General features: G+C 42.0%; 1 protein-coding gene across 2 annotated transcripts; it reads left to right on the top strand.

The window, feature by feature from the left end:
- The first annotated feature begins 821 nt into the window (after positions 1 to 821).
- Positions 822 to 18,012, top strand: apbb3 (amyloid beta (A4) precursor protein-binding, family B, member 3). 2 transcript variants are annotated; one of them, XM_028984798.1, is made up of 13 exons: positions 822 to 1,278; positions 6,532 to 6,710; positions 6,988 to 7,061; positions 8,756 to 8,807; positions 9,311 to 9,457; positions 9,976 to 10,103; positions 10,905 to 10,910; positions 13,296 to 13,410; positions 13,733 to 13,820; positions 14,057 to 14,140; positions 14,855 to 14,970; positions 15,059 to 15,238; positions 15,738 to 18,012. In XM_028984798.1, the coding sequence occupies exons 1-13, from the start codon at positions 1,230 to 1,232 to the stop codon at positions 15,960 to 15,962; spliced, it is 1,443 nt and encodes a 480-aa protein (XP_028840631.1). In that variant the 5' UTR covers positions 822 to 1,229; the 3' UTR covers positions 15,963 to 18,012. The 2 variants fall into 2 exon arrangements, with proteins under 2 accessions (XP_028840631.1, XP_028840632.1); XM_028984799.1 differs by lacking the exon at positions 10,905 to 10,910.
- The last annotated feature ends 45 nt before the right edge of the window (positions 18,013 to 18,057 follow it).

Genomic DNA, 18,057 nt, shown 5'->3' with positions numbered 1-18,057 from the left:
GAATCTGAACATCGCAACTGTAATGAGAAATGAACATTACCCACCCAGATTTATTCCTTGTGCTCGCGTCTCTCCCCAGCGCGATGACGCACATTGTTCTCTAATCGCAGGTCCACTGACCCTGGCGCAGAAAGACGTGGGAGGTCGGCCTCTGGTTGCCACAGCAACCGAATGATGGAGGTGAGAAAGGGATGATGCAAACGGAGGCTGGGTGATGGCGCTTGGACGTTTCACTCGGTTAAGGTGGACCGTTACTTTCATAGAGCACTGGGAAATATTGCCAAATCCCAGTTTCTCGTTGAGGATCGTGACACACCGAGACACATGAATATTAAAAACAGATGTCCGGAGGGAGATGTCCATGGGACAGCAGTAAAGCACACGGATGCTGACCATGCAACAGTTATGCACATTAACTAAACAAATTACAAATGTGCACAGTGATTAAAGATTTATGTCTATCCAAAGCAAGCACTTAAGTACATTGCTAAAATACTATGTTGCAGAGAAATTAAAATCTTGTTAGTTTCCAGACATGAGACATGCTATAAATATAGCATTAATTCTATAAACTTCTTATTTCACTGTGGACGGAATAATATTTGATATTGTATGCTTATACAATATCATGTGTCATTAAGGTTTATGGGTTATATGTCAAATAGAACTGTCTGTTTTAATGTTAACACTGTTCCTCTCATCTGCACCCAGCCATCCTTAAGGCACCATTTGCCAGAGGACAGAAAGACTGAGAGAGAGAGAGGGAGAGAGAGGGAGGGAGGGAGGGAGGATAGAGAGGGGAGTAGCTGCAGGCATTACTGAACACAATCCAAAGGAAAACGAGAGGAGAGGCAGAGCATCAGTGCCACACTCCGCATCTCCAGCAGAGGCAGAGCGTCAGAGGGAGGGAGACGGGGAGAAAGCGAGCAGGAGAGAGACAGCAGTAGGACAAAGAGAGGGAGGGGGACTTTGGATTTTAAAATTGAAAGGAAGGGCGCACTGGGGAGCAGGACGGGAGAGAGAGGAGAGAAGGGGGGGTTAAAAAAAAAACGAGAGAAAAAAGAGTGCAGCTTTTAATCCTTTTGGCATGCAAGTGAGTGCCTGGCTGCTTGGCACTGTGTGCGGTTGTTACGAGTGTCTGCTGCACAGTTGTTTTGGTGGCATTGGGACGTTTGGGACTGGAATGTGTTTCAGCTAACCCAGGGGGGCTGGAAGAAACACCTCTCACTATGCTGGGGAAGGATTACATGCTCGCCATCATCATAGTCAACTACGACGGTAAGCGCCCTCACTCTCCCCACGCACCCCTCCATCCCCACCCTGCGCGTTGAGCTGTTGATGCATGAGAGCAACAGAGTGGGGGACCTCCACTGTGACTTTTCACTCGAGCACCTATTGTGATGTCAGACCAGAGCCTGAGCTTTGCTTTCAGCTACAGATCTGCAAAGTTTGGAAAATAAGTTGAAAGGATGTTAAAAGTGGTTCTGGTGCGCTGTGGTTCTGGTGACCACTGCCTCATTAAATATGAGGCAGTGGTCAAATTTCAAATTTAATAAAATGATTAAAAAATGTATTACATTGTAATAAAACTGGCTTTATGTACATTGTTCAGGTTGTATAGAGCAGTTGTACAGACTTCATAATACTGATTCACAACATTGTGAACATTGTGCACACACATTCACACACCGTGACATCTCCCTGCTTGCTCCTTTTGTTGTCTTGGTAACTGGCTGCGCTATTTCAATCCTAATGTCCGGGGTATATATAAGCACAGCAATATCTTGTACTTTTATGACAATAATTTTTGACTACACAGTAATATCAGTTTAAGATCAGCCAATTCTGTTAATAAATTTCAGTAGGTCATAATTCCGTGTTAAATTAGGAACTTGCTTAATTGTACCGCTTTTTTTATTTTCTTAAGAACTTGTTAAGACAAATTCAGATTTCTTTACAGTTTTGTCTGTACTTATTTGAAAACAAAGCATCTGCTACGCTTGTGTACGTCACTGATCCTAAAATAACTTCTCTTAACATACACACACACACACACACACACACACACACACATGCACAGCAAAGCAGAGAGAGATGGGAACAGTCTCTGACCTCCAAACCAAAACATCAAGGAATTATGGTGCTTAATAATGAGCAGAGAACTGGGTTTAATAAAAAAATCATTTTGGCAATCTGCCGTTCATATAATAAATGTAAATTGCAGTGTGGCGTCAGTCTAGGATTAAAGAATGCTCGCACGTTTGAAACGGTTGACCCCAGTGCACCGTGTCACCTTGGGTGTGTGTGTTAGGGTATGATGTGCTCATGCCTGCAGTACTGGGCGGGGTGAGAATGGCGTGGCAGCTCTGATTCCCCACCGAAGCAATGTGCCAGATTGACGTTTTGATCCACTCTGGACCCTAATCCCTCTGCCAGGCCTGTGATCGTCTAACCTTCCACACGCAGCACCTCTGGGATTACCCTCTTCCAGATGTAGCCAGAGCTGCCGTTCACTCTCTTTCTCTTGCTCTCTTTCTGTAGAAAGCTGTTGGAAGAAACAATTGCAGTGTCAATAGACTGTGCTACTTGAAAGTGAAGTCATTGTGATGCACAACAAGCACAGTACACAGTGCACACACTGAAATGTGTCCTCTGTATTTAACCCATCAGCCAGTGGGCTGCCATGAAGGGCGCCTGGGGAACAGCACCTTGATGGTTCAGGAATTCGATTATGAGTCTTTGCCCACTAGGCCACCACTGCCCACTCAAAGAAATACTTGGTATAAAAGTAAAGTAACACAGCTGAATGAAAAATGATAGAAATTGCAATTCAGAATAAATTATTGCACAGGAATCAGGAGTAATGAAGTTTTATTAGGTAATTAAACATAGTATTGATCAAGGAGTAAAATTGCACATAGAAACTATTGCAGTTTCTTACAGGGAATTAAGTGATTTGGCATCCATTTATAGAAACAACATATGATATTGCACATAATAATGTTTTAGCACCTGGTAAGAACATTGCACAGAATTGCACATCATAACAAATAATGCCCATAGGACTCAGCTCAGTCACTATTCTTCTGTCCTTTGCTAATTGCAATCAGAAACCCGGTGGACCCCGATTGGGCAAAATTATTGTCATAGTTTAAATGACCCCGCTTTTGCCCCTCCTCCCTCCTCATGCCAGTTGCTGGGAAGACAGACATGTGTTGGTTCTGTCTAAACTAAGAACTTGATTGACAGAGTGAATGAATTAAGACACACACATTCAGAGTGCACCAATGAGGGACCATGCTGATGCTGCATCAGTACACTTAAACACGAGGGGCTGCTGTTCTAGGGACTCATTGCGCATCTCAGGCTCCCTTTGGGATTCATCAATAATTCACGCACATCTTCCTCCAGTTTCCTGTTCTGCGTTCCATGCTCTCATTTATCTTAGTTTCTCTGCCAGGCTGCCCTAAGTTAAACAATGGCTTTTCAGTCATATTTGCCATATGAACTGACACATCGCGATAGATACATGATAATATATATTGCCCATAATATCAATTATGAGACTTGCCTATGTGATGATGCAGCATTTGCCTATATGATGATGCAGCATAAGTGCACCATTAAATGATCTGCATTGTCTATGCAATATTTATTAACAATTCATATGGGGAGTTCAAGCAAACGTTATAGAATGGGGAGTAAAGTCATTTTTACTTTTCAAATACAAAGGGTGAAATAAATATGATTGTTTTATGAATAATATCTAGTTTATGTATAATATGGAATATTTAGCTAATTATCTTTTGACAGTGTAACTTAATGAAATTTTTTTATGGCCAAGCTTAATTCCTAACACATCCCAGCCAGATCCCAGGTTTTCCATTGAGCATTGTTGTAACACCTCAGTCGTGTTGTAACAACAGGACAAGAAGGAAAGGGTTCTTATAAATATGTTGTTGGCTGATGGCGGAGGCTGAGCTTCCGAGGAGATGGCGGAGTGTTTGGCCTGAGCTGTGATGGATGGGCGACAGCACAAGTGTGGTATTGGATCACCAGGAAAGACTAGCTCACATTGTGTAGATGCCCCACGGTGAACATAATGACCAATACAGTGTGGAAGCTGCAGGAAAGAGATTACAAGGAAAATCTAGGGTAAGTCGATCAAGATGAACGGTTTCTCATTCCTGGCTGTTGCTTAGTATGGAGCCAGAACACCTACATTTCTGGCTGAAGCCAGGTGTGGTGTTACATAATGGGGTTTTGCTGGAGTGCTAGAATTTAAACTGAATATTTTTTTGTACATGAAGGTATTACCAAGAGGCCTAAAGGTTGTGGCTCTTTCAGTACCCAGTTCGGAATATATTTAATATGTCATTTTTCTCTCCAAATTCAAAGACAGATAGCTGCATATAAAGTGCATTAAATGTATTATTGATTTAATTTATTTGTTCTTATATTTTGGTTTTGTTACTAATTTGGATTTCTTCAAAGAATGTGACGGTGGCGTCACCAGTGTTTTCTAATATGAAAGGTTCCAATAAGGTGCATGAACATGCAGAAAGACTATGCTGCGGTTTAAAGCTTTCATTTCAATAACTAAAGTCGGGCTCTCCGCACACAAAATAAACCTGCAGTCCCTATAATAAAACACTGGTTGTTATTCCGAGCCAATTTTGCTCTCTCACTGACTAATCAATGACAATACATGTGCAGGGCTGCTCTGTCAGGGTCATACGTTCCCAAGGGCATCAATACCTATCGGATGAGATGGCAAGAATCATACATACGCCACAGTCTTTTTCTGCAGAGCAGTCCGTTGAGCTTTGGGGTCTGGGGGGTTATAAAATGACAGAATTTATACAGGAGCTGGAAAATAACTAAATAAATGAATACAACAGACATCTCACAGTGATTTGGCTTCTTTGTAGGGTTCCATAGTAGCTTGTGGGCAATGCTCTTTATTAAAGTGTCACCATAGTCACCATGACTGCAGCCAGCATTGAGTTTGAAGCTAGACTAGGCTAATCAGAATGTCCAGCTCAATTATTTTACATCAGCGCCTTGTTTGATAAAATATTAACTTAGACTAGCCTCACGTTTGAATTTTTAATGAAAGGTAGAATTATCAAAACACTTCATGGGCCTAAAAACTGCCTTTCGAAACCATTGCTCGTGTTGCTCCATTTCACTGCTCCATCTCTTTTATTTATTTATTTTTTAAGAAGTGTGCTCAGATTGAGGATAGCCATCAGGAGCGCTGCTGTCAGGCAACTCGTGCAGAGGCCAACTCGTGTCACTACTGACCCACTTCCTGCACGCTTTCTCTCTTCTCTCCATCAAACACAGTCATACACAACACACTTCACTGCCTTCGCGCACATTAATTGTGCTTTTCCATGAGATTAAGGTCAAATTAATGTCACAATTAATGTGAAATGTCTCACAAACTGGTCCTGGAATGATGCATTGGAACTTACAGTGCTCTTAAAAGCACCGCTCTGCATTGTTTGACCTGGAATTGGGCTGGGAGGCATATAAACAGATGATCCTGTCTGATCTGCTTTTAGCACAGTCTCCGGCACATACAGCCAATTTTGGGGCTATGTCTTTTAATGTCACATTTAAAATTAAAATTAGAATCATCCCTTGTGTTACAAAAAACAAAGAAGGGGAGGACCCCGGCGCAGGTGCTTAGACAAAAAAAACCTTTTTATTTTAAACTGGACAAACACACTTCTGGCAAATTGTAGTTTACATGGGGAAAGGACAGGCTACACTCACTCTGGGAACATCCCACTGACCACAACCATGACATACGCACATATGCACGCGCACACACACAGTGACGGACAGAAGAATAATACTGGACCCGGAACACTGGTGCAGGTCCTCCTTTAAAGGAGGGAAAACTGGTGTGGGTAATCGAGAAGTGGCGGGACCTGCACTCAGTGCCCCGGTACCGGGATCGTTACATCTCGGATTTATTGCAGGGGAATGCTGTGACACTTTCATCACATTAGTTATCTGCCCTGCCACAGTGTGCTACACCCTACATGTAGCATTATTACAGTGGCCTAAAATCAAATGAACATTCATAAACCAAATTTACAACATGCAAAACATGTTTACCAATCATTTGTTTTCATTTTTGTAAATTAGTTTAGTGATTGGTAAAAGTGTTTCACAAGGAAATTTGTTTTATGAAATGTTCATTTATTTTATGAAATGTTCATTTAATTCGCACATGTCGGCCAGTGAACATTATCACACTTTTTGATTTGAATCAGTTGTCACTTTAAAGTACAGACTGGTGTTATTATTCTATCATGGTATAGGACTAATATGCTTTTATGTTAATTGCAGGCTACAGCACCAGACCATCACCAGACCAATAGACATACATATTTAATATAACTGGGTCAAGCGTATTGCCATTTCAGCGCTGTTGCTGACAGAATGGCTCCACTAATGAATTCCATAATTGTCATTATATGCAGCCACTTTCAAGTGTAACCATTTGCTGCCTAGATAACATATGGACCGACCAGAATTTGGAGCTGGACTCAGACCTCCCTCCCGGATGGCGGACCATACGGGACAGCACAGGCACATACTACTGGCACGTGCCCACGGGCACCACACAGTGGCAGCATCCATCATGTAGTGGCGAGGATGAGCAGAACAGCACTGGTGACAATGGCCTCAAGGTTAGTGCTTCAGCTTGGCTTGATGCGTCTAGAGGGGAATACCTTCAAAACCCGTTCTTTGAGTTTTTGTTCTACTCAGCTACTGACCACAATTCTATGTAGTTCTTCAGTGCTCTAATGCGCCGTATAATCCATAAATGGAGGGTCCATCTCACTGATCTGTAGGCCCAGTATAATGGAGATACACGTGCATAATTAATAGTTTAATTACATCTGTGCCAAGAATATATTTCTTTCTACATATATCTAATTTCTCATCTTCCCCTCATTCCTCCAGAGCTTCAGCGCTGATGGACGCAGAGGGTCCATGGCTCGGCTGACTGAGAGCCCAGGGGTGTCCATTAGTGACAGGTGACCTTCACCAAAGCCCACAAAGACTTTCTACTGCGATATTTTATTTAGCTATATTTTTTGCGACTGCATGCTGATGTGGCCATGTGCATGCTCTTGGACAAATAAACAGCAGGGCATACAGTGCAGCATACACACATACACACATTTTTATGTGGGGACCTGACCTCTCTCTAACACACATACTTTATGTCTATATCAAAAAATAACAATAACAATAGGTTTTCACATGAGGTTAACATTGGTGTTAACCCTTACCTTTTCTGCCACCATATGTAAAGTAATACTTGTGTATATTCAAGTCTTTATTATTATGTGCCCCAAGGGACATAACCCAGCGGTATCTCAACCTACTTTTTGTGTGGTCACATGTAGGTGCTAAAGCCAGAGGACAGATGCTAAACGGGGCCATTTTGCTGTTGCCGTGCCTCAAGCACTGTCGGATCAGACCACAAGGGTACACTGTTTCTGTGTCAGAGTGATTGTTACCCTTTGGAAACTGCACTAAAAAAGTGAGACTAGAGCAGGCCATTTTGGCTCAGTAATCCTCTGACCTGACCCCAAATATGAATGCTGAAATCCACCCAAATCGGTCTTTTGTCAGACTGGCTTGACGACTAAAGACAGAGAAATACAATAACAAGATTGCTTTAATGCACAACTTGCTTATCTCTTAAAGAGATATCCTGGTGGTAACAGTAGAGACAAATGCAATTATCATCACCTCTCCTGGCTGCACCTTCAAGCAACCAGAGCTCGATAGAGAAGGAGAGAGAGAGAGATGAGGGCCGAGAACAACAGAGATTATATAGCCTGGCCAGGATGTCTTTCCAGGTGTTCCAAACAGATTTGGTGCCAGTTATTGCGTACATGACCAGGGTAACAATGAAGCTGAGGCACAAAAATAGAACACAACACGTCTCAAAGGAGCCACAGCTGCTGTCAGTCAGATTATGGTTGATGCTGCGACAAAATATTGGACATTGACGTAAAAATAACAGACATTAGAGACATATGCAAATACAATACAAGCTGGCTGTATTCTTTATTTATGCTTTAGTTATGGACAATGTTTTTTAAAGTGCCCTGAATTATGCCCACAATTAAAATTGTGACCTAAATGTATCCTTATTGCCTGTTTTATTTAAAGATGTGCGGATTTTACTTTTCGAAATCTCTTGAAAGTATTGTGAATATTAGTTATTTTATTGCTTAATTTAAACTTGACATGACATGCTTACTCCTGATCTAGTACTGTATAATTAATGCTCTGTATGTTTTGTTTGGGCTAAATTTAGACTTGCTGTCATGAAAGGGGTCGCAGATTCGTTTGCGGTGCCGACAAGGCAAAAGTCGTTGAGCACATGATTGAGCGGCAAGTGACAGTGGGGGGCGTGCTCTTGCAAAATCAGCAGACAGCAGGAGAGATTTTGAGGGGAGCATCAATGTGTTCTCACTATTTTTGGCCAGTGACAGCACACCCACAAAATGCCACAAAAGGGAACTAAAATATGCACTGTAAATATGACTGTGCCAAATAATTATATAATGTATTTATATATTTAAGTCATTAGGAGTATGTTTCAGACACCACAGTCTGTTTTGGCATTCGCCCACTCAGCGGTTTTTAGACCCACACAATGCAATGCTTTTATGAAGGACGTTCACACTTCATTTCACCTTTTTCCTCACAGAATATCCTGGCAGGAGGAATACTTTTGCACCAATGATGATCCAGAGTCAAAGGTAAAGTGTTGAGATCAGGCACCACCAGCCTACAGAAACCCACAACTAGGCCAATCTAGCATCACATTATTTCTAGTGTTTTTTTTTTGTTTTTTTTTACTGGGCTCTGAGTAGTACTGTTAACTCAACTTTTAAAGGCTTAGGAAGGTTGTACACCTCCTAGGTTGTGTCACAAAGCCCTGACTGAACAAGTTTGTCATGGTGTGTGAAGTGGCTTTGATGGTCAGCGTCCTCTGAAAGGATGAGGCTATTGACTGTGTGAAAGAGGATACAGGTCAGTGCTGACAGTGAGGAAAGGATGAAAAGAAAAGAAGATGGCAAGCCTCTAACACACAATCTGTTATTAGAAACCAGCACTAGATATCCATCAATCTTTTTACATTTAATCATTTTAATACTAAATTTTTTGTTTTATTTTATTTGCAATGCCTTTCAGACAGTGTGAATAGAACTGGATGTTCTCAATTACTGTATCTTATTGCATCTCCTGCTTGTCCTTGCAGTGCTTTGCGGTTCGCTCTCTGGGGTGGGTGGAGATCCCAGAAGAGGAGCTGACCCCTGGGAAGAGCAGCCTGGCAGTAAATAACTGTATCCAACAGCTCTCCCACAGCAAGGCAGAGGGCCGAGACGCTGTCGGTGCCTGGGGAGAGGTGAGGTGGCTCCTTTCATCCACAAGATATTTGGGACTCTGGGACATAAATGTGGTCGATGGCAACAAGTTCTTAAACATAATAAAAATAACCACAAATAGGTTAGATATGTACAGAGAATAAGAGGAACCAGTATTCCTTCTCTTTTGGGTGTATATTAAACAAACGGATGATGCCATTTGAGCAGGGGTTTGGGAATAAAAAAAATAGTCACAGTGGTTGAGGTATAATTATTGCAATTGATGGGGGTTAGAATTAATAACAGAAAAAGTTGGAGTGGTTGAGTTCTATATCATGTATTACTGTAAGGGTGTAGTTCCAGTTCCAGCACCCCAGGTGTCTTCTCTGCAGGGTGACTATTCATTGTTAGGGCTCTGGCGTTGTTTACCGTCTTCGCTGTGATGATGGAATCATGCGTGGGGTTTGCAGCATTGTCACGCATGCTGTCCGTAGAGCACTGGATGCCTTGCAAAAAGTAAGTCCGGAAAGAAGACAGGATGACAGATCTCTTCTCTCAGGGGCAGGACATGATGATGGTGCTGAAGAAAGACACGCTGAGTCTCATGGACCCCGTGGACCGCAGCCTGATTCACTGTCAGCCCATCGTCAACATCCGTGTCTGGGGGGTGGGCTGCAATAGTGGCAGGTGAGCGAGCCGTTTCCTGTTCCTCTCTCAGCCCGTGCGGCCGCCAGTCTGTTTGATTTCCTTTAAAGTGAAAGTTCGGCTTTTTGTCACTGTGATACACAGCAATCACAGCATGCTGCATTTAACCCGGGGAGCAGTGTCCCCTGCAACCCTTCGAGTCCACTTCCTTACCCCCTAGTCCACCACTGTCCCAATCACTCTATATTAGCCACATTTCTGATTTCTGAAAGCGTCTGTTCGTTTTTTTAAATAAGTTACATGCGAATGGGAAATTCATTTTTATAATCCATGTAATGCTAATCTCATTTCCAACAAGGGCATTACAGTAAGCGGAGCAGAGGTGATTTAACACGCTGCACGACCGCTTGCCAGGAGAACACGTCCTTAATTGTCCCGAGCGTGTTTATTTGTGGCGCCCGCACAGCCTTCAGCGAGCTATCATTCAAGGCCTCGGCCAGGGTGACCACGCTGCAACATGAATCCGCGTGGCAGTCGGCTGAGAACGAGCGTGTGTTTTAACTGGTGCAAGCAGGGCGGTAACGTTTCTACTGAGATTGCTGAAAAAAAAAAAGCATCACCAGCATGAACACACAACAGTGGGAAGCATCCTGTAAACTTTCCCTGCACTTTTAGCTTTTTCATCATGGTAAATAAGTTCTATTCTGGTGAACATTAGCAAGTCTTCAAGCTTTTTACAGCTTGGCGTCTTCGTAAAAACGTAGTACGTTCTTCATATCTTTTTTCCAGTCCTTTTAACAAATAACTTTCTTTCTTTTTTTAACTGCCACTCACGAAAAACAGAGACAGGTAATCACTTTCTTTTCCTTCCCGATCGACTCGTTGTTCAATACAACTGTCATTTGTGATTTTTTGCCAGCTTGCATCATGGCCTCCAGCGTGAGTTGTGTATGTTCATAACTGATTGGTCCGTACGGGGCCGGTCTGCTCCAGTGCTCCGGCAGCTGCCCTCTTCCATTGTTTTATTGGGATGGTTTCAGTTTTCATTCTTTTCTTTTCCTACATTTGCTTGGTGAAGTTGTCGCGATGGATCGTGGGATGAATGAATGCGAATGCTGTTTCGAACTCCCGTGCATGTCCAAGGAATCTGCTGGTTTCGTGTGGTGTGTGCATTAAACCTGCCTCTCTTTCTGTCCTAAACACATATACAACAGTCAGTTATCACACTGCGTGTATATGTCACTGTTCTCTAACTGTCTGAACGTCAACAGATTCCAGATCGCAGATTCCAATTGCATCACCCTGGGATTGTCTGTTTTCCTTTTGTTACACACTTGTTACACTTTTTGTTTGCATCGTTTTTGGACCCATGAATGATGTTTGGATGTATTGTTACAGGTTCTTTCCACAGAAATCTTCCTTAAACTGACACATTTTATCCGCTGCAAAATTAATTAGAAATTTGAGGAAGTAATGGCCACCCCTGAAGTTCAATGAATTCATTTGGCTTTTTTTTTTTTTAATATGATCAGTCAGGAGACCTTTTTGTTCTATATGATCAACAACGTTTGATTGGAACCAAACTGAAGTGCACAATCAAGGTCAGTCCGGAGAGTTAGATAAACCAAGGCTCTATACACTCTCTTTTCATCTAAATTGCATTACCTTCCGGAGTGTGGAGCAGATTGCTATTATAATTTCTTTGGTCTGGAGATACAGCAGTCAATTCAGGATGTCTTTCTGGGCTCTTTGTCTCGTTGCTGCAGATAGTAATAAACACAATTATTTAAAATGATCATCTGGAGCCTCTTTTTTTCTATTTTTTTCTCCCTCCCACCATTCTCCCTGAGCGAACTTTCAGGAGGGTCTCGCAGCTGATAGCTTCTCTTTTATAAGTAAAAGCCTCAAGCTTGCAGGCACTAGCACTTTACTTTCTCAGCACGAGCGTGGCCTAAGATGCATGCGAGGCAGCTAGTTACTCCACGTGCGGAGGCTTCCAAAAGGGAAACTCATTTGCAATTCTTTTTGAATCAAGCGTTTTCCCTCAATAATTGAAAAGCCGCTGGATCGCCTCACATTTCAACACATTGAAAGCAGCCCGGGTTGTGGCCCAAATTGTTCACAATTGCTCAACGAAGACAACAGAAACTATGCATATGTTCGTATGATTTATGCAAGCGGTAATTCATTTATTTGAGCCCAGTGAAGGTTTTTTTTTTTTTTACTGCTATTCAAGGAGATTGGGCCCCAGTTTCTCTTTGAACTCTCTGTGGCCCAAGCAGTACAAGCAATGAGATGGGTGTGAAAATGGAACGACAAGAACAAAGAGAGAATATATGTAAATATATTTCCCTCCCCTGTTGCTCAATATGCTGACAGTGACTGTCTGTCTGCCTGCATCTTCGTTATTTATAGCTCCTCGATACCAGGCATGACCATCATCTCCCTTCATAAAGGAGAACCAGCCAAGAACTGGCCTGAAATAAAAACACATCGAAGATTGTCTGTCTCTAGTCTTTTGGTGTCTTACTGTCCTTGTTGCATCCAGTTCCCATCATGATTTAGTAGCTTCTTGTGTGGCCTTTTGTCCGTCTTGCATGCTTTAGGCTGAGACAGTAGAGACTGACTGACGGTCCATGAGACAGACTGAAAACATGAATTTGTACTGTGGGGACAGTCCCCTTGGACCAGCACAGGGTTAAGTGTCTTGCTCAGGGACACAGTGGGGGTAAAGTGGGGTTTGTCTTCTGGTTCATACATGAGTGTTTTACCCACTAGGCTACTTCCACCCCCAAGAGTGTTAGAAGTAAAAACTAGTAAAGTGCTACTCAAGGCAAATGATTAGCGTGACATCAAACAAGGTAACTGGATGTTCCAACGTGGTAACATACCAAGTTCTTTCAATAAACACTAAGCTTGCTTTCATAATGCTCTTTTTGGCATGCAATATTTGGAATTTACTCCATTTTGATATAAATCTAATTACACAACCTCCCTGGATAAACTGATCTTATATGTCTTAATTGGAAAAAAATGTTGCTATAAATTAAATGGCTTTTTTCTACCCATCTAATCTCATTCATTCTAATGCTTTTGCTGTTGTTCTTTCATGAAGTGTCCGGTGCCCGGTGCTCATGCAGCACAGCCCACACTGGCCTTGGCGCTGACCGTTACTGTGCTCTGTCCTGTTTGTGTATCAGTTAATGGCTGCTCTGGGATCCTGTTTCCCCACAGGGACTTTGCCTTCGTGGCCAACGATAAGGACACCTGCATGCTCAAGTGCCACGTGTTCCGCTGCAACGCTCCAGCCAAGACCATCGCTACGGCGCTTCATGAAATGTGCTCCAAGGTGACCACCTCGCCCACAGAGCGCCTCGTTTTACAAGCTAGCACTGCCACTGTTCTCACTGTTCCATTTCTGCTTCCTAGACAACGAGAAAAGGCTTTTCCCATGACCTCCCTTTTTATAATTCATTTTACTTTATTATTAGTTTAATGCATATTTCAAATGGAAAAAGGTTAATAACAGTACATCCCTTGAAACACAAGGGTTGTAACCTTGGGAGAATTATTCTTAATTAAAATTGATTATTTTTCTTTCAGTCATTACAGAACATTTGACATCGGTCGTCAAATATAAAATGAGCTAAAAATGCTTGTGTGTTTTGCAGATCATGGCAGAGAAGGCAGCCATGCAGCCGTCTATGGCCCGTTCCCTCACCATGGAGAGCATTTCTCCTGAAGACCTGCCACGGCAAGGTAGAGTTGCTGTACCTCATCCTTTTACTTTTGTCTAATCTAAAATGCATTTTAATGTAGATTCAGTGGCATTTTGTTTGTCATTTCTACATGAATGGAAGAGTGGTTGTATTGAAAGCAGGATTTTCTACAGTTATTCTAATTGAGATGCAGTATTGAAGCAGTGCTGAGGTTGGCAGTCTGACCTCATCTATTGTGTGACGAAATGAGACAGTCCTCCCTTGTTTGTGTCTTAGTTGGCTTTCTGGATGCTGTGAGACAGAGGGTGCAGAAGTTTGAGGTGCAGTACATCGGCAACCTCCCTGTCTCCAGAGCTATGGGTGAGTTAGACTGCAGGATTACGAACCCACATGCTTTCTCTCTGATCTTGGATCTGTTCTGTTTGCTCCATTTTGAGGGTATGATTGTTACTTAATTAAACTTTGCTTCTCTGACATTTGCTGTTACATTTAGGTCAATAGTGGGGGGAAAAGGGTTTAGAACTCAAAGCATTTAAGGATTATGTGAGTGTGGTCTGAGCCTGTGAGTAAAATTTGGGTGTTACAGACCCACAGCCGAGGCATCACATCCTCTGGTACTCTCCATCTTTCTCAGGGTCACTGTGTCATCGCTCTGTCCCCCATCACCGTCTTGCTAAAGATACAAATATCATTATATCTCATGCAAGCCGATAAATAGGCACATTTCCCTTAGGCATGACCTATGGTGGTGTTATTTTACTGCAGCAGCACAAATATCTTTTGATGTAATTATTACGAGAATATAACATCATTTGATGCAACATATGCATAATATGCACTCTTGTGTACGTAACTTAATATGTGTCACCTCAGTCTGCAACAAAAAGTATACCCCTTAGCACAAAGAGCGCACTCAAGGACACAGGACTGAATATCCTATTTGACCTCCATTCAGCAATTTTGGCTAAACAAAAGGCATCTATTTTAAAAACGTTCCAGGCTGACCTTGAAGAATGGAGGGAGTTTTACAGCCATCAGGCCTCTGAAGTGTGAATATGTGTGGTTACCCAACAGGTATGGAGGTCCTGAACAGGGCTATTGAAAGCATCATGCACTCCAGAGACCGTGATGAGTGGGAACCAGTTGTCATCCACGTGTCTGACACAGTGCTGTCTCTTTGGAAAGGAGAGGTGAGACGTGAATGTGAGGGTGGTGCCACCCAGAGGATGCTTGAGACATAAAACTGCTATAGCAGGATGCCTTTACTTTCTCCTCAAGGATGGAGATGACCCCTTCTGGGAATGCCAGGTGCGGTACCTGACATTTCTGGGCGTGGGTCATGACACACACACCTTTGCTGTGATCGTGGATGCAGGGACACAGCGCTTTGAGTGTCATGTCTTCTGGTGTGAACCCGATGCTGGCATCATCTCTGAGGCCGTACAGGCTGCATGCATGGTGAGCTCAAAGGACATGATTCTTATATGATTCTTATATGATTATATCTATTTGTATATTTTCATGCTGCACAAAGCGGCCAAGACAAGTGCAAGTTAACCTAATTCAGTCATATTTTAAAACAATATGGCACCGGAAAGCATGGAATTATGAGAACTTATGCAGAGTTATTCTGCCACTCACGTACATGGAGGAAGAAAGCAAGGAAGATTGTGAAAAAAATACAGTATACAGTGAGATCAGGAAATGAGGAACATGATGAAAGCCCATGTAGGGAGTGTCTGTGTATTCAATAGTGACCCCTAGTGGTTACAACGTGCCATGGTCACACATACATTGATTCAGTTTTTAGTCAGCCTGTTAATAAACTATATTATGTTCCTAATATATTCCTTATAATATATTATTAGTATTATTGCAATAATACTAATTCGGTTGCAGTAAAGCTCATTGGTTTTGATCAGTGTATTCATATTTTTGGATCCTGTGCCCCTGGCAGGTCCAGTACCAGAAGTGCTTGGTGGCTCAGACGCCTCCACTGAAATCCAAAATGTGGCATTCCAGCTCCAAGGTGAAGCGTGCAAACTCCATGGATGGGTCTACATTTCCTCCACGTCACCAAGGACACTCTCCTCCCAAAGTCACCTCCTCTGGGGTCAAAAAGGGCATGCTGGCTTTTTTTGAGACGTTCCGAAACAAACCATCCGTGGTGCCCACGCCCTAGCAGCAATGTTTATAACAGCAAAATAAGAGTCAGAGAGCAAAGAATGAGGGTAGGGAGTGGATTAATAAAAGAAAGGAACAAGCAGGATAACCTTTGGCATTGGAGATTTTACTCTTCTGATTGAAAACATAAAAGTGAAAATGGCTGGTCTACTTTACCGTGTTTCTGTGGATATACATATCTTAAAACAGTTGGTGTGTGGTACACTGCGGTGCTGTACTTTCACATTCCACGACCTCAAACACTTTAGTATCTACTGTAGGAATGTATCTCAACAACACACAGCTTTACTACATCTGCAACTAGAGAAGTGTAGCCAAGGAACAAGTGGATAGTTGTGCAATAAATTGTCTGTCAATCTACCATCAAAGTTTTCTCATCCATAGCCTATCCTGATGTACCATACACAGTAAAGCAGTGGCTTAGTACTTGTGTAAAAGTGTGTAAACTTCATAGTTTCTGAGCATAGTTTCATCATTTCTGAGCTGAAAGGTATTGATTGACCTGTAGGTGTCTTTCCAGATAAACGTTGTCATGATACATTTTCAGAAGGCCAAGTGTACAGAAACCACAGTATCTTCACAGTATCAACCCATGTAGACAGAGCAAACATCAACATAGTACAAACATAGTACAACCTTTGTTTTCAAAAGTCACCAGGAGACCTACAAATGATGTCAAATGTGTACAGAGTGTATTTTAGCTGAAGTTGGCATCTGAACCTCTCTGGATGTGGGTGCAGATAGAACCTGGATATCTAGCAAAGTAAAATTTATTCAGTTGGATATTGGATCATTTCATGCTTTTAAGGCACAATCCAACTGCCCTAGAAGCCATCATGTCCAGAAAAGGTTGGACACTCATCAGCCCTGGCATGTGCAGATGAAGGCCGACCAGCACTTAGTCAGTCAAATGAATCGTGTAAAAGGTAGCGAGTAATTAAACTTTAATGCAGCATTACAGAAAGAAAGAAAAAAAGACAGAAAGAAATTTTAAAATGTCAAATGTAAAAGTTAATGCAATATATTACAATTACACCGTTTAGTATTTTGCTTTGATTGATGAGCTTCATTCCAACACTGCATGGTTTTGGACAATGGTTTGGATGATACACTTAACTGCTGAGCTGTTCCTTTGCAACATTGGTGGGGAAAATAAAATGAAACCATCTCAATTCCCATCAACAAGCTATGCCACTTGATTGAATTTGAGCAGGAAACCCTTGGCAGAGCTGCTAAACATTGAACAATGTGGAATCTTGGCTACTGTAGGTCAAATACATAGACTGCGCACAAATATATATAATATCTTTATTATGATGTCATAACACAAAAAAACTAACATATGGCTGACTCATCCTGGAAAGTGCCATGTGTGTGAATTTAGTGAAATGCTGTTTGCTCTTTATGAAAGCATGCCGATCGTCAAGCATGCCAACTTGAGATGCTGCAGAAATACACACGCATCCATCTGACTGACGCTGCAGAAGCCTGATCCAAAAACACATTATATATGCAACTGCAACTTCCCCCAATTCTGACTATGTATGTAACAATAAACTAACTCAGGTTTTATATCTTTAGTGGAAGGGTAAAAAAAAACATTCATGGAAAAGAATGAAAGGACTATGCCACTAGCATGCAAAAGACAAGCATTTGTGTAGGCGAATGTGTATGAACTGCTGTCATAAAAATGGCCATGTAGCACCTTGTTTTAATCTCCTTCTTTTTGCTATCTATACTACCAGTTAATAAACTGCATATCTATATATTTGCAATCCTTTAGCACAAAAAAGTAGAATGCTATGTAAATTTGCCTTATTTTTAGCTTATCACATACCAGGTGAACTCCACCCTCTGGTGGTCTATGCTGGACTTTATTATTAAACATAACTTTAATAGATTGTCTTTTATTTTGGTTGCTTATGTGAAACAATGTCACATTAAAATGTCCTGTGTCACTATTTGAACATGCAGTACTTCTGAGCAAACGGAATTCGTGTGAATTAATATGAATCATGCAAGGAGCGCCAAATAAAAAGATAGAGTGACGTGGCGTGACAGGATCTTATTGATTTAAAAAAAAATATATTGCG

Source organism: Denticeps clupeoides, chromosome 6, assembly GCF_900700375.1.
Source record: "Denticeps clupeoides chromosome 6, fDenClu1.1, whole genome shotgun sequence".
NCBI classification, from domain to species: domain Eukaryota; kingdom Metazoa; phylum Chordata; class Actinopteri; order Clupeiformes; family Denticipitidae; genus Denticeps; species Denticeps clupeoides.
This window is presented reverse-complemented; position numbering and strand designations above follow the sequence as displayed.